The 22,156-nt window shown below is 37.9% G+C and overlaps 1 protein-coding gene across 4 annotated transcripts in view; it reads left to right on the forward strand.

The window, feature by feature from the left end:
* LOC149817663 (ATPase GET3A-like) overlaps window positions 1-22,156 on the forward strand; it is a 39,837-nt gene that overhangs the window by 6,296 nt on the left and 11,385 nt on the right. For all 4 annotated transcript variants that reach the window (XM_089984113.1, XM_089984115.1, XM_089984114.1 and 1 more), the window contains exons 3-6: window positions 4,289-4,439; window positions 5,700-5,810; window positions 21,524-21,662; window positions 21,785-21,900. In XM_089984113.1, the coding sequence (XP_089840239.1) occupies window positions 4,289-4,439; window positions 5,700-5,810; window positions 21,524-21,662; window positions 21,785-21,900 (517 nt within the window). The remainder of the gene's footprint in view (window positions 1-4,288; window positions 4,440-5,699; window positions 5,811-21,523; window positions 21,663-21,784; window positions 21,901-22,156) is intronic.

The raw sequence follows: 22,156 nt of genomic DNA on the forward strand, positions 1-22,156 counted from the left end.
TTGTTCAACATCGTTCGGGGTCAGGGGAGAGTCCCTCTCTCTTCTTCTATAAACCTGCCCAACAAACTTATCAATCTCTAATGGATTTTCTATTTCAAGTTCCTGAATTCCACTGTTTCCATCTTGACAGAATACCCTTTGAGCACAGGAGGAAGATCAGTCATTGTTTGTTCTAGGAAAAAGTTTTGCACTGAGCCATGGATTATAAAAGGACACATTCATATTGGTTTGAGCGGAAACATGTTCTTCATCTCCAAAATCATTTTCATCAAAAATTACATTTCTAGATATCTTGATTCGCCTACTGTCAGGATCATAACATCTATACCCTTTGTGATGATCTGCGTATCCAACAAATCTGCACTTTGATGCCTTAGCCTGAAATTTGTTTCGCAGAGAGGAGTCAATATGAACATAGCACATGCAACCAAAAATCTTTAGTTCATCATAATTAGGATGTTTCCCAAATAGGACGAAATAACGTGATTTGTTTTCTAAAAGCTTCATGGGCAGACAATTAATAATGTGAACAACAGAGTGAAAAGCCTCTGTCCATAATCCTATGGGAACACAACTTCCGTGCATCATGCTCATAGGACTCTCCACAATGTGACGATGTTTCCGTTTTGCAACTCCATTCTGTTGAGGCGTATGCGGGCAAGATACTCTACGATTTATTCCACTATCTTGGAGGTAATTGATAAATTCCCTGGAGGAGTATTCCCCCCCCCCCCACTATCACATAGGAAATGTAAGATATTACAAGAGAAATGAGTTTTGATAAATACATGAAAACAATGAAAAATAGAGAAGACTTCCGATTTATTTTTCATGAAATATATCCAAGTGAAACGAGAGAAACTATCGATAAAAATAACATAATATCTGCTGTCAGAATTAGAGGAATTAGGGGTTGGTCCCCACACGTTAGAACAAACGATTTCAAAAGGCCTTGAAGCTCTCTCATTTATTGAATGAAAAGGAAGAACATGACTCTTACATAATTGACAACTGAAACATATTTTATCATCTGATCTAGGAATTAAGCTAGATTCAGGAATAAGCCCATTAGATACTAGTTTCTCAACGAAGACTCAATCACAATGACCAAGACGTGAATGCCAAAAATCAGGCTTATTACATTTATTTGAAGGTTGCGAACTAAACACATGAACACTCTTTGACGACATAGACTGAGGAGAGGACTTCAAGGTGGGTCAGACACAAGTAGAAGGATCTTCTTGGAAGACATACATATTCCCCTGGTGTTCCCCTCTAACGAATGTCTCTTTTGTTTGTAGGTCCTTGACATAAACAAAAGACAAAGTAAATTCGATGGAAGAATTGGTATGATCAACAAGTTTAGAAACAAAAACAATATTCTTTTTAATATCTAGAGCATGTAAAACATTGGAAAGATGAAGTGAAGATTTAGGCAAGAGAATAGAAACATTTCCAATGTGCGTGATGGGATGGTGTGACCCATCTCCTGTGACAATGTTACTTTTGCCAAAATAGGGAGTTAAAGTAGAGAATTTACCCGCATTACCTGTGACATTAGTAACTGCCTCTGAATCAATGTACCACACTCCTTTATCATCGCGTTTTAGATCAAGTTCAAAAGAAACTCTTTCACATCTCCACCAAACTTTGTAAGGTTCTCCTTTCGTCCTGACGAGCTCTCACCTTTCTGGAACTTTTCTTTGTTCTGTGGATTGTGCCAACAGTTGGCTTTGACGTGACCTCGCTTGTTACAGAGATAACAGGTGGGCACGTTTTTCACATTATAAGAAGGAGAAGCATTCGGGGTGGGTAGTACCTCGTCCTCGTCCTCGTCCTCTGCCTGCACCAAAAATGACTATCACCACGTCACTGGCCAAAAGAAACACCAGTAGCAAGAACCTATCCACCAGTGTCATGTGACATCCCTTTTAAGTTTAAGGTCATCTCATATTGAAGTAGTTTCGCTTGCAAGTCCTCAAACGATGGTAAGCTGGGTAGACATAACAATGAGGTCGAAAGAACATGAAATTCCGGTCCCAATCCATTTAAGGCTTGCCTGTTTTTATCTTTGTCTGTCACTTCGTACCCGACAACAGCTAGTTGATCACTTATGTTCTTAACCTTGTTCAAGTACTCCATGACAAACATGAAACCCTTAGTGAGGAGTTAAAATTCACGCTGAAGGAAGGAAATTCTAGCTTCTGAAATATGAGAATATGTCTTCACTAGCCTGTCCCATAATTCTTTTGCTGAGCACTCATCTGGAATTCCCACCAATACTTCTTGAGAGATAGTGGAGATAAGAAAAGCGACTGCATCTTGATCACGCTTCATCCAATTCTCATATTGAGGATTTGGTATTCGTTGTATAAAATCAGCCTCATTTCCATCCTTAGTTTCTTGTATGATAAATTCTGGAGGGGCTGAAATTGATCCATTTAGATGTCCAGAAAGACCTTGACTTTTAATGAATGAAAGAATTTGTCTCTTCCAGATAAAGAAATTGAAATTGGTAGGTTTTTCAGAAATGAGTTGGCCAAGAAAGTTGGATGAGAGAAAAGTTTGAGAAGAAGAAGAATCCATGACTTAGAACAGGAAAAATATTATTGGCGTGTGCAATCAGTATATAAATGCAGCAAATTTTTTTTTTAACTAGTAGAGAGCTGAGTATTCAGCGTGAATCTGATTATCAGATCTGATATCCAGATTATCAGGTCTAATCTGATTTCATCAAAGAAGCTAAGATTTCTCCTTTTATATATATATATATATATATATATATATATATATATATATATATATATATATATATATATATATATATATATATATATATATATAGATTGCACACAGCAATAATAAAACAGAAACAAAAAAAGGGAACAGATCTGCAAAATCAAATGGGAAGGGGAGAGACAGATCTGATGTACAGATCTGTGAAAACAGATGGGAAGGGGAGAATGTAATTAAAAAGGTAGATCTGATGTACAGATCTGGAGCAGCCGATAAAACCTCAAATGAATATCGCTGGAAATAGGGAAATCATGAAAACTAATTTGGCACAAACCCAAATCAGTGAATCCAAATCAATTCGAGAGATCAACTGATTTGATGAACAAGAGTATCGTGAAAACTGATTTGGCCCAGACCCAAATCAGTTTCAGCAATCAAATTTGACGCAAAGCGAGGTGAAGAAGAATGGGAAGGTAAGACATCGGATCTGATACGCAAATCAGACTGACTTGTTGCAGAAAGAAACTAGCAGAGGGAAGAAGGATCTAAGGCTCGTATTCCAGCAGATGAATAGATGAAGGAGGATCTGGGTTCGTATTCCAGCAGCCACACCGAATAAGAAAAGAGAGGAAGAAAGATTTGAGAGAATACGAAAAGAAAAGAAGATCTCGTATGGGCGTACCTGTCTGAAGAATTTCAGCCCTCGGATCAGACGTGCTTTGATACCATGTGAGTTTCCTCCAGAACCTGCGAACTAGAAACTAAGAGGAGGAAGAGAGAGTGAGGCTGCAACGAGTCACGGTTTTCATAATGAAAAACCGTGACCTCTTTCTTTAATATATAGACAAAAACCTAATACATGGTCTTCACTATGACTCTGATAAGTTGAGGGCATTTACAAGTATGTCCATTATATGTTGGACATGATACACACAAGTAGTTTGGATCCGGATCCAAACTTAAATACAAAACAAGAACCCTGTCTAATAGATACAACTAGTAACAGACTATTGTATGAGTGGATGTGCAGTACTAAGACTCATTATGGATCGCTATTTCAAGTATTGCCTCTATCGGATTTCTTATGTCCGAATATGGATCAAATAATAAGCATTTCTTTGCAGGTGGTTTACGAGCTGTGAATAATTATGTTGCCACATTGTATTAGTTTTATGTCCGATAATTGAAAATTTGGAATTTAAACTGCATATTCTTGCCATTCAGCCATTACATTCAACACAATTATGTAATTAGAGCATGCCAACTTGGTTACAAGCTTTTGTGACATGGTATCTATCAATGACATTGAAATATTGAATTAATCTGGAGCAAACATTGAAAAAAGAAAAAAGATTTGGAAGTTGTGGGAAAGAGTTCATTGTAACTAATCTTGACATCCTTTCACTGTTCTTTTTTATGACATATTTTGTCCTCTACCGGAGTCCCATCTCTGGGAAAAGCTAGGCATAGATTAGTTATTTGATTCCTTAGCAGGTTATGCATCAATTGTTGCTCAATTGAGTTCGTGCGCTAAAATATCATTTTGTTACAGATTAGTTCAAACAATGGACTATTCAGTCATAGTGTTTGACACTGCCCCAACTGGTCATACATTGCGGCTACTGCAGTTTCCTTCCATATTGGAAAAGGGACTTGGAAAGATGATGGCCTTGAGGAATAAATTTGGTGGCCTCATAAGCCAGGTAATAGAAACATCTTATTATAAGTGAATCTAATGTTATTTGTTTCTTAAAATTGTAATGCTTTGATTCTGAACCAAATCACTACAGTGAGTTTCATGCTGTAACGATTCATCATATATTACAAATATCAGTTGTCTTTCTATCTAGTTTGGAAGATAGTTGTTTTATCAATTAGGCTTGACACTATGAGATTCGGTATTCATTGAGCAGTTTATAACTTCTTTTGTAGATTCCAACATGATTGGCCTTTTAAGACAGGAACATTCTAAGCAGCTGACAGTAGTGGTCAAGATGTTTATCTGTATATTCCTTTTGGCCATGATATATTCAATCAGTTCAATAAATCCCCCTGCAACTTTTGTTGATGAAAGTATGTTGGATAGAGATGCTACTGGTAGTAGAATTTAGTGGTCTGTTGGTTAGAGTTGGATCACTTAAGGAGGGAAGGGAAGATGGTGCACCATCAGAAAATCACCTAATCTATCTTCCTATTATTATTCTTTCACACCATGGTGTCCATCCCAGGGTTACCGGAAGAGCAAAACGTGGTGCTTCCTAAACGTGCTGGGAAGTGCCAAAAACAAATGGGAAGCACGCTTCTCAATTTAGGGGAAGCTCGCTTCCCCTTCTTTTTTCATTTTTTTGTGTTTTAGTTTTTATTTTTCTTTCTTTTTTCGCTTTCCCCTCGCTTCCTATGTCACTTCCGGTTCGCTTTCTATGTCGCTTCCGGTTCGCTTCCTAGGTCGCTTCCGAGACGATTCCGGTAACCCTAGGATGGACACCATGATGTGAAAGAATAATACTAGGAAGATAGATTAGGTGATTTTCTGATGGTGCACCATTGGAATAATAATAGCCATATGGATGGTTTGGAGCCCCATTGACCTTTCCTGCATAGTGTGTGTGTGCCTCATTTGGAGTTGCAGTCTCCAGGCGTGTGTGCATTTTTAGGCCTGTGAGTTGCATTCTTCACTGCAGGTTGCACCTTGATAGGTCTCCTCGAGCCATGCCGTTTTCATCACACCTTGAGATGGACGCCTCATGCGTTAGGAGGAGCTTTTAGTAACACTGCTTGAGAAGATACTGACCTTTATATGTTTCCTAATTCTTGTCTAGTGTATGAATCAAAGACTTTCCTATGTAAGCAATGATATGATGCTGTGAAGCAGCTTTATGGAGAAATATATAAATCAATACCTTTCATATGCCTTTTTGAATTTTTTTTGAAATGAATCTATATTGATCAGTTCTCTGTGTTAGGTAACAAGAATGTTTGGTGTTGATGATGAATTTGGTGAGGATGCACTTATTGGTAAGCTGGAAGGCATGAAGGATGTGATTGAGCAAGTTAATAGGCAATTCCGAGATCCGGTAAGCTTAGAAAACTGCCTTTTATTACTTCCCAAGATTTGTTTTTTGTCTTCCTCCACTCTTTTCTTATTGCTTAGTTATTCCTTTACTTTTGCTTTAAAAGGTGTATAAAAAATAAGGAAATGAAAAACACAATCGATTGGCACATATGCATTTTGATTCTTATATTTATCTTTACACTCTCTAAATGATCACATTATGAAGAATTTCGACAGGTAAGAGCAAACACTCTTATAATACACAGATTATGATATTAAGCATGATCTGAAGTGGTGATGTGGGAGTGATTTATGTATCTTGGTCAGGATGTTTAGGGATGGTGCTGGTAACTTCAAAGCATAAAGTTGTCAACTACACGATTTAAACACAATTTACAGGAGCTAGTATAGTGGATTAGAAAATGCTCCTCAAGCTTTCTCTAACATTATGGATGATATTAAATCTTTTTATTTTGAAGAGTAGAAAAGGTTATACCATAATTAAGAGTGGTAGCTTATGTCATCATTTATTAATACCTTGTGAAAATCAAATAGCTGTATTTGCCACTACTGAAAACATAAAAACAAATTTCTTGATCATTCTTTCATCAATGTTGTAAAAAGAATATCACATGTATCAGAACTGTGTAAAAAAATATACATTTTTATACCATATCTTATTGTAAGATATGAAAAATGATTAAAAGTGTAAGTTGTAATTTTCAAATATCAGCATCTAACAAATTTAAAATGTTTAAAAAGTAGAAATAAGTAATGATGTTTAAACAACCATAACTCAGACATATTGCAATACAAACTACAGATCAAATACTTGTAAAACATCAACTATAAAATATTACAAGTATATAAGTTTGAAAAGTGTTGGATATGATATGTTATATACCAACCTATGTCACATAGGTGCGGGTGTGGATGCGGCGATGCGGCACTTTAAAAAAAACTTGGGTGCAGGGATGCGGGGAGGGTATATATATAATTTTTAACAGTTTTAAGTTAACACTATGTGTATGTGTGTGCATTTATGTATTTATATATAATATAGATAAAACTGGACTTGGTTAGGGTTAACTGAATCTACTTTTAGACAAAAATGGACCTTAGTGTGGTTGACTTCATCTCACACAAAGGAAGCCGTGTCCAAGTCGACACAAGTGCGGTGCCTTGTTAGAAGTGTCCATGTTACATAGATAACAACAAAAGGGTTTCTCAATGTGAATATGTTAAATAACAACAAAAAGGTTTCTTACTCTCTCTCTCTTCCAGTGTTTCCACTATGTATTTACATCATCATAAGCTAGGGATAAGTTTTTTTGTTTGCTTTTAATACAAGAATAGAGCCAACAGTACACCAAGCTGAAGGTGTAATGAAATAAGCGGAAATAAACACAATGTCCTAGAATGGACATTCACAAGCAAGATGCAAAGAACAAGTCCTCAATGGACAAACACAAGGCATAGAATGGCTTGCTAAAAGGAAAAAACTTATAAAGAAAGAAATGAGCTTGTAAAAGCCACACTTTACAAAGGGGTTTACCCCTCTATTTATAAGCAAGAGAGTGAGAGAGAGAGCGAAAAAAGAGAAGAGAAAGTGGGCATTGGGAGGCCCAACAAGGAGTCGTTGGGCCCCCAACGGTCACATTTGTGATTGTTGTGACCGTTGGGGGGTCCAATGACTCTTAGTTGGGACCGTAATACCCACGATTTTTATCAGATAAATAAATTTAGATTTTAAGTCATTAAGGTGATACACAAATATTTTATTGTTTTAATTATTTATTCGTAAATGGATCTTGGATCCATATTAATTTATGTTAATTTTGGATAACGTAAATGGATCTATATTAACCTATGAAAGACCCACAAGATCGTATCGAAGAATAAACCAAATGTATTAAGAAAATAATATTTTAAAGCTTATAATATTTTGAATCCTTAGACAGATCCAAATTGCCCAACTGAGTGGTTTCATTAAAGATTTGGGTTGCGGGTCTCAGTGGTGGCCAAACCGAAACCGTACCCAATTGGGGTGTAATATATATATATATATATACATTATATATATATATAAATAAAAATAAGATAATAATAATAATACTAAGTATAAATAAAAATATATGGATCCGTAGTTGGATTCGTATGGGTCCAAATATCGGACCCAAACCATTGATGGGCCGTAGATCCAAACCGTGGCGAGATCGCGGGTCATGGATCCAGTTGATCCATGCCCCGCACCACACCGTGCGTTAAGTAAAAAGAAAAAAAAAATGAAGTTAAGTATGGGGGCACTATGCAGGCCCGATAAAAGGAGTGTTAGGGTTCAGAACCCTAACACAGGCCAAATCACAAGAGGAGGAGGAGGGGGCAATGCGCAACCGCCGTGTGAAGGGGAGGATAGCGGATTCCCTTCCGATTTTCGTGGCACCCTTCCATATCTCGCCTCCTTCCTCTCCCATTTAGCCGAACCCCCTCTTCCATCCCTCTCTCGCTATCTCTTTTCTCTCTCTCGCTCCTCTCTACCTCCCGCACTCTTCCTCTCTCGTCATCGCTGTCGCTGCTAGCGACCTCCCTGCAACATTCTCCCTTGTTCGAGCTGGGGTAACATCGCCGCCACCTTCACTTCTCCTTTTTCCGGCAGCACCACCCAACGACGACCCTCCTCTCATTCCATTCCATTCCATTCTCACATTCGTCGGTGAGCAGGAGTTCGGCTGCACCCAGATGCACGACAGAATGAGAGGGGAAATCAGCAAACAAGGTAGGTTTTACTGTGATTTCACATATCTACTGAGTTTTCAAGCATGCTTTGGATTTGCCGTAACTCCTAACTCGAAAAATTGGGGTTTTGGGTTGCCGTGAATCCCCAAATCAAAAATTTGGGATTTAGGGTAGGGTTTTACTGTGTTTTTGCATGTGTACTACGTTTCAAGCATGCAATGTGGGTTTCACTGTGATTTTAGTGGATGCCCTAAATTCCAGGTATGTAGTGGGCTTGCCGTGAGCCCCAAATCAAGAAAAAAAAATGGGGTTAGGTTTGCCGAAAATCCCAGATCTTCGATTTGTGGATTTCGGATTTCTGAAAGTAGGTTTTCTTATGATCTTCATAAGAGTATCCTGTTTTCAAGCATGACATGTGTTACTGTTAAAGCTATCAACGTTTATTTTGAGGATATTCGATTAGGAGGCAAGTTTTCCATGTTTTGCATGATTATCAGCCGTCTACGGTCTGTTTTTATTTCTTTTAATGATCATTTGAATTGCATTTCTATATTGTAATAGCCTAGCAACATGGATTCAGCTTGCGTAGATGTTATAGTGTTTTAAAATGTTGAGGCTGCTATAAAATATATATAAATATAGGGGACGGGTTGTATTATGTATGACTCCTGTGTAATTGTTGCATTCGTGCACTCAGTGAAAAAAAAAGAAGAAGAAAATTCCCTTAGGTTAACATCGACGAACCCCTATCGTTATTGTGAATTCTTTTTTTTGTTGTTTTGTGTTAACTGACAACAAGAACAGATGGTTACATTTTTGTATTTGTTGATTTTCAGTATTGAGATTTATGGCAATAAAACCGACTGTTGTGTATGCTCCTAAAACCGGGTCTGTGTGCATACATTGTTAAAAGTTTTTGTGAAGTATCGATAACAACAATGCATGTTTGTGTTCTTTTACAAATACTTCCTGTTTCCGGTGTTAAATCCCCTGACAAAGAAAAACAGTTGTTGCAGTCAGTGTCTTCTATATTACATTCAAGGAAAACATATATATATATATATATATATATATATATATATATATATATATAACAGAATTTTCATGTTACAAGTAGCCAGTATCTTCTGTGTAAATTCAAAAGAAAAGAAAAGAAAAAAAAAAACATCACTCACCGGAAGGTTCACATAACACATTGTTTTAATGGTTTTCGGTGTGATAATCTAATGGCTAAAATCAGTGAATTGTATATCCTCCGAAAACATGATTTGTGAACTTTTCTGAACCTGATCTTTCATAACAGAGGGCCGGTTAGTGTGTTTAGTCATTTCACATTCTATGTTGGTCTTATACTAAATGAAAATAGATGTGAAATCCTGTGGTAAGATGAAATTTTATCTTTTCTTTCATTCCAAATTTTTCTTTGTTTGACTTAGATTCAAAACTCTGAATTTATGCTTAGAGGTTCTGACCCTATGTTAGGTTTTTGAGATTTACCTGCGGTTGTTTTTTTTTACAGTTGATGAGTATTAAGTTTTGTTTGAGTTAAGTCACAGCTATTAGTACATTGATGATACCTATGCATACTGCATAATAAGCATGGAGGATTCATGATACACTGCGTCTGAACTATATACTACCACATAAACTGTTGCATAAAAATATATTCCTGTATCGGTTTATTATTGCATTCATTAAACTCATATGTTGACTTTTATGAGATGCTATATCTCTAAAGTTGTAGGATGTTTATCAATATTATGTAAATTGTTGAATTCCTAGTCCTGAAAAGTGGGAATACCCAACTGAAACTAGAGCTATGAGTATGGATTTCTTACAGATTTTCTTTTGCATAATACATGCTTTTATATTGTACCAAAATCATGTTGTAACAAATGGTACTTATACATGCATGCAAATGTTTCTAGTTACAAGTTACATTATGTCCCCCATATACAGGGGTTCTGATTATGCCATAGTTCATGTTCATTATGTTTAACCTTGATTAGTGATCAACATGTAAATAAATATCTCTGAATATATTTCCATTTCAGGGTTGGTATAAGTATATGTCTTGAGTTGTTTGGGAAACCCTGCCTAATGGGCAATATGGGTTGAATACCCGATACGAGTATTTGGGCTATTAGCCTGTGTGTTATGGCAAGAAAAAAAAATGATGAAAACTTAATCATAAAGGTTATGCGACCGACCGGTTTAAAGGTACCGGGGTCTTGGTACTTTACAGTTTAAAGGTACCAGAGCATTTATAATAATGATCATAATACTGATAAGAAACTTAAATTTAATTCTTGTTGCTCGACTGGTTTAAAGGCACCGGGGCATTCGTGCTTGACTGGTTTAAAGGCACCGGAGCACTTTGGGTGAGTTATCCAATTAATATGACAAAGGATTGTGACTGTTCTGTACACCTTGGTAAAATGACTGAGGGTGGGAATTCTACTGATGTGGTAGTAGAAGGAAGTTGGGGAAATGCCCTGTACTTCGGGAAATAAATTAAAAGAAAAGATTTACCCACTCAGATTCGGTTTTACCTTGGAGAGGGTAGGTGGTACAAAACTCCGGGGACATGTGTTTAACTGTTTCTAGCTAAAGTGACTCGTTGGTCCTCAGTCCTCGGAGTTGGGGGGATCCGGACTAATAATGTGTCCTAGGTGGTAGCTCTTTGTTCTTCTGCAGAAGTTAGGGATGCATCCTATTTTGGTTTGGCCTTTGAGAGGTTCTCTCGGTCACTGACCGCTCCCTTGGGATTTCAGTCACAGTTAGAATGTTCGGGTTAATAAAACAACTTTGAATAATATACCCCCGAACGTTCTCTTCTGTGATGGTTTCTTTGGCCCGTGTGTACCCACGAGATAAGAAAAGATAAACATCAATTAGAATATTTTAAGTATCACAGTGATTGGAGTTACTAGGGAGACATGTTTATATTCTTCCAGCATGTTCTGAGCTTGTGATGAAATGAAATACTGAAAGGTGTAGATATGAGATAATTGAATTCATATTGTGGTTGTTACATGACTGATATGCATGTTGCTGCTGTTGCACAATCCGCTTTACTTGCTTATGTATATGTTTGTTATAGTTATTACATAGTCTGCTTCACTTACTTTTAAGCATTCAATGGAATCGGTGGCCATGATATATTTAAATGCTGCAAATGATATTACCTTATCATGAAATGAATTCTGTACTCCTGCAATGGTTGATTTGGTCTTGGTAGTGTTCATATATTCTAGCTAGAAACTTAAATTAACAATGTGCAGTAGTTTAGTAATGTTCATATTCGATTGCTATGCTTTATTGTCCGTAATTAAACAAATCCCTTGCATACTTGTTACTTAGTATATTTGCCAAATTTATAGTAATTCCTACTTAGACGTGGTAGTCTAATTCCAATCAATTTACTATTTTCCAGGTAAATAATATGGTTTATGAGCGACTGCGGGATGAGGCATCGGATCGAGGTTTTTGGATTTATTGTTCCAGGAATCGCTTGGGTTTATTATAATTTTTAACTGTTCATATAATTTATAACTCTAATGTTAATTTTCATTGATATTGAAATGAAATAAATGTGTTGGGTTTTCTCTCCACCGTAATGTCTCGAAATGCTTAACCCTATATTATTTCTTGTTTCCGCTGTTATATATAAAAAAAGTCTTCAAATTTTGGGTTAAAATTTCGTGGCGTTACAGGGACCCCCAATGCATTATGCATTTAATGCATATACAATAAAAAAAAGAAAAAGAAAAATAAGAAAAAGAAAAAGAAAAAGAAAAATAAGAAAAGGACTAAAATGCCCTCCCTCAAGCTTTACGGTATGATGTGATATATATATATATATATATATATATATATATATATATATGAATACATATATTTTAACACCCTCCCTCAAGCTTTACGGGGACATGATCGAAAGCTTGTTGAGAAGGAACATAAAGCGAGGAGCAGCAAAAGCTTTGGTGAAGAAATCCGTCAACTGGTACTCGGATGTAATGTACAACAATGATATGGTCCCTCTTAGATATTCATTACGAACATAGTGGCAGTCCATCTCAATGTGTTTAGTACACTCATGGAAGGTGTGGTTGCTTGCAATATAAATTGCGCTTTTATTGTCACAGTGCATCTTTGAAGGTGTAGAGATGATTATGCTCATATCACTGAAGAGACTTCTAAGCCACACAAGCTCCATGGTTATAGTGGTCATTGCACGATATTCAGCTTCCATTGAGGACAATGAAACTTTGTGCTACTTCTTGCATCTCTAGGAAATCATAGTCACCTAAGAATACACAAAAAGCAGTAGTTAAGACTCTATCATTGGGATTTTCTCCTCAATTAGCATCAGTATAAGCAATTAAGTCAAGTGATGAAGAAGAGGAAAGAAAAACTCCCTTAGTTATAGTATTTTTAATGTATCTGATGATTCTTAAGACTGCACTCATATGCACGGTTGTAGGTGCATATTGAAACTGATTGAGTGAACTGCATGAGCTATGTCTGACCGAGTGATGGATAAGTATGTCAGAGACCCAACAAGTTGGCGGTAGAGAGTGGGATCTTCAAGAAGAGTTTCATCTTCCAACCTCAACTTTGCATCGATAACTTCAGGGGTTTCCGTCTTCTTGTCATCTGTGATGCCAGACTTTAAACAAATGTCAACTGTAAGTTTCATCTGAGAGAGAATGTATCCCCTTGAAGAGTACGCTACTTCAATACCTAAAAAATATCTTAAGAAACCAAGATCAGACATGTCAAAATTTTCTTTCAGAACTTTTTTAATATCATTAATTCCTTGCTCATCACTTCTAGTGATGATCATATCATCAACATAAAGCAAGAGAAGACCCTGTAATTTTCACAAACAAAGCAGTGTCAGTATAGTAAGAGCGAAAATTCAAACTTGTCATTATATTACTAAATTTATCATGTCAAGCCTTTGGAGCTTGTTTTAATCCATATAAGACTTTGTTAAGTTTAAGAATTTTATCATTACCAATACACACTCTTGGCGGAGGGTCCATGTAAACCTCTTTATTTAGTTCTCCATTTAAGAATGCATTCTTAACATCTAATTGATAGATAGGCCATTTTTTAACAGAAGCAATAACAATAAGAGTCCTAACACTGGTCATCCTAGCTACAGGAGCAAAAGTTTTCTTGTAGTCAATACTGTATTCTTGAGCATATCTTTTTGCTACTAGTTGAGCTTTGTAGCGTTCTAATGACCCATCGCTCTTAGTTTTGACTTTATAGACCCATCTACATCCAATCGATTTCTTTCCAGTAGGCAATGAGGATATTTCTCAAGTTTTTGCCTTTTCAAGAGCACTAAGTTCCAAGTTCATGGCTTCGACCCACTGGAGAATATTTTTGGCTTCATTATAATGAGATGGTTCATGGAATGAGTGTAACGCAGTTAGGCATGACCTATATTTTGGTGTTAGAGATTCATAGGAGACAAACCTATTAGGAGGATTGGAGACTCGACCGGATCTTCTCAAGGAGGTTTCTTCTATGTTAGACCCTTGAAGTATTTTTCTAAAGCATTTATGGGAACTTGTTGACCACGCCGAACATAGGTTTGAATTGGTCTACTATCAATGACATCATTTTCGTTTTCATTTTCAATATTGTTAAGAGGAATGTCCTCTTGTTCATTCAACAAATTATCATTAGAAATCACTTCTTCTTGAAGAGTTACTTCTTCTTGATGAAGAAGATCAAACAAGAAAGCATATTCGCTTTTTTCAATCTCCTTAGTTTTCTCAAACCCATTTTCATTTTCTAAAAAGGTTACATCTTTAGAAACATACAATTTGTTGCTTTTGGGGTCGAAGCATTTAAATCCTTTTTTATTTTCTCCGTATCCTAAAAATACGCATTCAATAGCTTTTGGAGATAATTTATCTCTTTTATGTGAAAGAACGAAACATTTGCACCCAAAAATTCTCAATCTATTAAAATCGAGAGTTCTTCCAAATAGTTTTTCATATGGAGATGTATTTTCTAAGGATGAAGATATTATTCTATTTATCAAGTAGGTTGATGTTAATACGACTTCGACCCAATAGTTTTTTGAAATTTCTTTAGAAATAAGAAGTGTCCTAGTGGTTTCCACAATGTGTCTATGTTTTCTTTCGGCTAAACCATTTTGTTGAGGAGCTCTAGGACAAGACTTTTGATGGAAAATTCCATTTGTTTCTAAATAATAATGAAATTCATTTGATAAGTACTCTCCACTCGAGTCAGATCTAAGAATATAGATATTACTTGAAAATTGATTTTTGACCATCATATGAAATTTCTTAAAAAGGAGGGAAGACATCGGATTTTAAGTTAAGAAAATAAATTCATACATATGTAGTAAAGTCATCAATGAAGGTAACATAATAGGAGTATCCACCTTTCGATATGACCGAAGAAGGGCCCCAAACATCCGAATGAACTAACTCAAATGGTCGTTTAGTCAAAAACGTTCTATTTGGAAAAGGAATAGATTTCATCTTTCCAAAAATACAATTCTTGCAAACAAAATGTTTCTCATTACAAAATTTCTTTGCAAAATGAAACAAATACATTTTTGAGAAGCTTGAATGTCCAAGTCTTTGATGCCAAGTTTCAATATTTTTATCTTGGACATAGTTACAAAAAGAGTTGGTAGGAAGTTTCAAGCTGCTCATATAATAGAGATCTTCCCTCCTATGGCCTTGCCCAATCTGCTTCTCGGACTGAAGATCCTGTATAGATCAACCCTTAGTTGAGAAAGAGATTTCACATCCATGATCACATATTTGAGAAACAGAAAGAAGGTTTAAATTGAGTTGAGGTGCCACCCTTAGATTTGGCACAAGAAAATTTTTGAAAAAACTTAAAGTTCCAAAACTTTTGATTTGTAAAGAGGTGCCATCGGCGGTTGAAACAAAAGTGGTTTTTGAATTTGGACATAAGTCGGATAATCCATTCTCATGAGGTATCATATGAAAGGATGCTCTGAAGTCAAGGATCCAAGAGGACATACCTGGAGGAGAGGAGGAGGCAATGACGGCACCCGATGTAGATAGAGATGAAGATTTGAGTAGCAATTGGAGTGCCTCGGATAGTTGAGCAAGAGAAAATGAATCCCTTTCTTTTGTAGAATCTTCCTTGGTGTGTTTTCTTCAACGGAAGCAACTCTTGGCTTCGGAGTTTCATTTATCTTTGGACAATTTGGCCTTATGTGCCCCGGTTCTTGACAATGATGACATATGGCTTTCTTATAGTTGCCATTATAGTTATTTTGTCTTCCAAAATGAGGAGGCTTATACGTCTTAACATGATTTTCGGGTTTGAAAACGGTTAAGACTTCATCTCCCCCTTTTACCATGCTAAGACGAGTTTCTTCTTAGCATATTTCGACCACGACATCTTCAAGGAGAAGAGGCTTAGATCTATGGAGGAGACAAGATCTAACTTGCTCATACTTTGGTCTAAGCCCATGCAAAAATTGAAAAAAGTGTTCTTTTTCCATTTGTTGCCTTCTAAGTTCAACATCCTCACGATCTACCCATTTAGGTTCTAAGAGGGATAGCTCATCCCATAAGGGACTAAGAGAGCTAAAGTAATCACGGACACTCATGTCCCCTTGTTTAATGGTGCAGATCTTTTCTTTGAGGAAAAATTGCCTAGTGAAGTCTTTTTGAGCGTACATACCTTTCATGAAGAACCATGCCTCGTTAGCTTTGCGAAATTTGGCAATGTTTGCACAAATTTTTAGTTTCACGTTATTCATAAACTATGCAAGTATTTTTGCATGCTTACTTTCCCAATCTTCAATCAACAATTGGTGTTTTTCAATGGCTTTAATTCATGCTCCTCCTTCTAAAACTTTCTCTTGTCCTCCTTTCATTTTGGTGAGTTGAAGTTGAGGTTCCTGAATGGTACCCATCACGTAACCCCAAAGATTTTTGTCCTTGAGGTTGTTCTCCATAGCGGACGCCCATACCAAGTAGTTGGTACCATTTAACTTGAAAGTGAGGTCAATCTTTTGTTCACCTTCCATGGTGAAATAGAGATAGGAGAAGCAAGAAAAGATATGCTAATTTACAAGGAAACTCAAGTAAAAAGAGATTTGACAACAAGAGCACAACCGTGCTCTGATACCATGTAATGAAATAAGCGGAAATAAACACAATGTCCTAGAATGAACATTCACAAGCAAGATGCAAAGAACAAGTCCACAATGGACAAACACAAGGCCTAGAATGGCTTGCTAAAAGGAAAAATCTTATAAAGCAAAAAATGGGCTTGTAAAAGCCACACTTTACAAAGGGGTTTACCCCTCTATTTATAATCAAGAGAGTGAGAGAGTGGAAAAAGAAAAGAGAGAGTGGGCATTGGGAGGCCCAACAAGGAGTCGTTGGGCCCCCAACGGACATTTGTGACCGTTGGGGATCCAACGACTCTTAGTTGGGACCCCCAATGCATTATGCATATACAATAAAAAAAATTAAAATAGGAAAAAGAAAAAGAAGAAGAAAAGGATTAAAATGCCCCTGTTGGACAGAATTACAGAAATACCCTTTATCGGGTATGATGTGATATATATATATATATATATATATATATATATATATATATATATATATATATATATATAGGGATGGCAGTGGGGCGGGGCGGGGCGGGGGACAAGGTTTCCACCCCCGCCCCGCCTCAAAATTTTATCCTCCACCCCCGCCCCGCCTCCGCGGCGGGGATGGATTTTATCCTCCACCCCCGCCTTCATCCCCGTTTCATGTCCTCCACCCCCGCCCCGTCCCCGTCCCCGTCCCCGCCCCGTCCCCGTCCCCGCCCCGCCCCCGCCCCGTCCCCGTCCCGACCCCGCCCCCGACCCCGCGGGATGAGCGTGCTCGTCACCGGCGCCGCTGGCTTTGTCGGCACCCACGTCTCGCTCGCCCTCCGGAAGCGCGGTGACGGTGTCGTCGGCCTCGACAACTTCAACGACTACTACGACCCCTCGCTCAAGAAGGCCCGCCGTCGAATCCTCGGCGACCACGGCGTCTTCGTCATCGCCGGCGACATCAACGACGCCCGGCTCCTGGCCAAGCTCTTCGACCTCGTCGCCTTCACCCACGTGATGCACCTCGCCGCCCAGGCCGGAGTCCGGTACGCTATCGAGAACCCGGCGTCCTACGTGCACAGTAACGTCGCCCGGCTCCAGGGTTAGGAAATTAGGGAAGGGAGTTAGGGTTAGTAAACAGTTCATCTGAGTTGGGGGCGGGGATGGGGCGGGGATGGGCCGGGGGCGGGGCGGGGATGGGCCGGGGCGGGGCCGGGGCGGGGATGGGGCGGGGCGGGGCGGGGCGGGGGAACGTGCCAGTCCATCCCCGCCTCCACCCCCGGACGGGGATGGATTTTAACCTTCATCCCCGCCTCCATCCCCGTTTCATACCCTTCATCCCCGGTCCAAACGGGGCGAGGCGGGGCGGGGCCCCGCTTTCCCCCGGTCCACTGCCATCCCTATATATATATATATATATATATATATATATATATATTTAACAGACGGTACGTAATGAGTTTGAAACCCATGGCTGTGTGTCCTTTGCTGCGAGGCCAAAGCTTGGTGTACTCTATGATGGGCACAGGGGACCTGGGATTTTTACACCAATGAGCTTGCAAGTAACCGAGGTGGTTTACCCCGATTATCCAAAAGAGGAAAAAGGTCAACAGGACTTTCATAGTCTTTTTGTACAAGTCTCATTAAAATTGGGAAAAAAGAGGTTTGCTTCAAAATTTTCTAATATTGAAAACTAAATGAAACTATATCTTATGATGCAACGGTTCCATATGGTATGACACCTCTTTTCCCAATAAGGGTGGTGTACCCGATTGTATGGAGTACCCATTCCTTTCCACAAAGGTGATGTGTGTTTGAAAAATCCTCAGAAGATTCCAGGAATATATTAACTCTGGTCGACAAAGCTAGTATTGGCCGAGTAGAATATCTGCTTGCCATGGTAAGTTCCATAAATATGTTTTTTGAATGAAATCTTAGAATTAAGGCACATGCCTTTTATTCTCATGTTTCATGTAGACCAAGACATTAGACTTCCCTCCCACAAGCCACTGGTATGGTGACCGCCATGGTGCCTCCTGATCCTTTCTATGAAACCTATGTAACACAGACTCTTCTAACAGGGCAACACACCCGCGTCGCACCTGCACCCATGCAGGTGCGACACTTGGACACGGTTTCCTTTTTGTCATGTGAAGTGAACCACACTGAGGTCCATTTCTGTCCAAAAGTAGATTCGTTCAACCCTAACCAAGTCCAGTTTTATCTAATATATATATATATATATATACATAAATGTACACACACATAAATGTGTCTGTGTGTCTATATATATAGAGTAATGCGCTCGTTCTGCCCCGACTTTCTGGTTATGCCCCCTTAGGCCCATTCAAAAATCATAATTTTTGATATTTTTTCTCACATCTAACACCATAGATGTGATCTATAGGTTTTGTTTAGTGGGAATCGGCTTTTGGATCACCGGAATCTAACCTGACCTGTGTATAGGTTTTTCTGGTGATGCAAAATCAATGGCTATGAAGGCATCCATTTTTTCCAGCTCATAAACACACTTTTTCGTCCAAAAAACATGATCCAAGTGTCAATTCCCACTAAATCGAGCATGCTAAACACATCTAACAGTCCAGATATATCATAAAACGCTTCAAACTATGGGACCTATTGGGGAAGAACGAGAAAAGAGGGCCTAATATGTTCAGTTCTTATATATATATACCCCACTTGCAAGCCCGCACCCAAGTTTTTTTAGTGCCGCATCGCCACATCCGCACCCACACCTATGTGGCATAGATGGCAACAATAAATATATTTTTTCATTAATAGAACCAATGGAGGTCTATAGAGTCAAGATCATGATGTAGTTTTAGCCTTTTAGGTTGCCCCTAGAATCTCTTCCCCCATAGCTTTGTTAAATTATAATGTTGTATATGTACATATACGTATGTATATCTATATACATACATATATTTTCTTGTATATATACATATATGAGTATATCTAATATATTTTTTATGACTTTTCCCATTGTAATAGGTTTTCCCATGTAGGGGCATTTTTGTCTTTTTACATGACTTATAGATTCTTCCCATTAGGGTCTGATCTATCTTTGTACATATTTTTTGTTGTCCTTTTATTATATTGTAAGGGCATATTGGACTTTGTCAAATATAACTGTTGGGATCTCCCCAACGACTATAATTATAGCCATTGGGAGCATCCCAATGACTACGTTGAGGTCCAATGTGCCAATTTAAAGGGGCTCAAGCCCCCTCTCTTGTTATGCTTTTCTAAGCATTTTCTCAAGTTGATATAAATTTATTTTTTCTGTTCTGTGCTTACCCATAGCGACTATTGTTTGAACTTTTGTGCTCTTGTAATTGTTTCTACTTGGTTCTTGTATTGTCCCTTGGTGGACTAAGTGCTTGTGCACACTCTATTGCTATGTTGTCTGTATTGTACGATACAGTACGATACATGTATCAATGCAAGAGGGTATGTATCATACGATACATCATCATATTGTACCGTATATGGCCGTATCGTACGATACAGTGCATGCGGACTTAAAATTTGTAAAACAGTGTTTTTAGGTTTTAAAACACTGTTTTACAAATTTGTGTACTTGGATCACACCGTAAGTTTGAGGGGGAGTGTTGAATTATAGTGTTGTATATGTACATATACGTATTTTTCTATATACATACATATATTTTTTTGTGTATATATATATACATATATGAGTATATATGTATATATAATATAGATTTTTTATGACTGTTTTTCCATTGTAATAGGTTTGCCCATGTAGTAGCATTTTGTCTTTTTATGTGACTGTTATAGGTTCTGCCCATTAGGGGCAGATCTGTCTTTGTGCATATTTTTTGTTTTTTTGTCATTTTATTATATTGTAAGGGCATATTGGACTTTTTCCAATGTAGCTGTTGGGATCTCCCCAACAGCTATAAATATAGCAGTTGGGAGCATCCCAACGGCTACATTGAGGTCCAATGTGCCTATTTAAGGGGGCTCAACCCCCCCCCCCCCTCCCCCCCCCCTCCCTCTCTTATGCTTTTCAAAGAATTTTCTCAAGTTAATATAAATTTATTTGTTCTGTTTTGTGTTTGCCCATAGTGGCTATTGTTTGCACTTTTGTGCTCTTATAATTGTTTCTACTTGGTACTTGTATTGTCCTTTGGTGGACTAAGTGCTTGTGCACACTCTATTGTATTCTTGTGTGCCCTTAGAGGGTTCTCTCTTGTATTTGTATTTTTGCTTGTTTTATTACAGCTTGCACTGCCCATAGTTGGTTCCAAGGAAAACATGCATCATCTCCGTATCTGATTTATTATAGCTAGTCCAATACTAGAAGTTCTCTATTATAGTCATGCCATGTCTCCTTATGTACTAAGGAAAAGGCCCTTTAGTATAACTTTTTCTTTTCCCCATAGTTGGCAAACCCGACGAGTTGACTCGTGAATCGCCCGAGTCGACCCGGATCGGACCCCAACCAGGTCACGATTCAGGACTATCGATCCAACCTATTAAATAAAATTTTTATCATATATTTTATTATTTTAATGCATCATTCTTATATAAAGTTATTTGTTATGAAAAATCTAATATTGTTAAATGAAAAAAGTTAATAATCATCTATAATTATATGTTTTTGTAACTTAGCTATTGAGTATTGACATATTAGCTTGAAGTTTAGTTATTTTCATGTCTTATTCATGTGCTTACACTATAAAATATAGTCCTGACTCGTCCGAGTCACCGAGTCAACCTGCTGAATCGGTGACCCAGTAGGGGTCCGATCCGAGCCCGAGTCACGAGTTTGCCAACTATGCTTTTCCCTCACTGAATTGTGAATTGTGCATAAATTTGTCTGGCAGGATTTGACAACTTTTGTATGTGTCTGCATCCCGGAGTTCCTGTCCCTCTATGAGACAGAAAGGTTGGTCCAAGAATTGACCAAGTTTGAGATTGAAACGCACAATATCATCATTAACCAAGTACTTTATGATGAAGAAGGTACTTATTACCTTATTCTGTCCATCAAAGCATACAAAAAATATTTCTCTAATATGTTTTGTTTTCACATCATTTTGTCAAGTGGTAAGTGTTGACTATGACCATGTGCTTCATTTATGTAGCTATTGAATCCAAGTTGCTGAAAGCACGGATGCGGATGCAGCAGAAGTATCTTGACCAGTTCTATACATTGTATGATGACTTTCACATCACTTTGCTGCCATTGCTTCCAGAAGAGGTAATTCCCCTCCTCTGAGCTAAATCACTCGGTTCTTTTTTCCCTTCCAACATAGCACAATTATGGACCAATCGTATTGAGGATCAGATATACACGTTTGGTTTCTACAAATAAATGATTGTTCCCCTGGCAATTCATTTCCTGGTATGGATCATAAATCCTCTAATTGCAAGCATTGTTTTCAAAATGGATAGTCCAGATGTCTTCATCAAGCATAGTATTTGATTGACTGGTCTCAAGGCGGAAAAAAAAGTTT

The sequence above is a fragment of the Nuphar pumila genome, chromosome 13 (genome assembly GCF_984573655.1).
Source record: "Nuphar pumila chromosome 13, dmNupPumi1.hap1.1, whole genome shotgun sequence".
Taxonomy (NCBI): domain Eukaryota; kingdom Viridiplantae; phylum Streptophyta; class Magnoliopsida; order Nymphaeales; family Nymphaeaceae; genus Nuphar; species Nuphar pumila.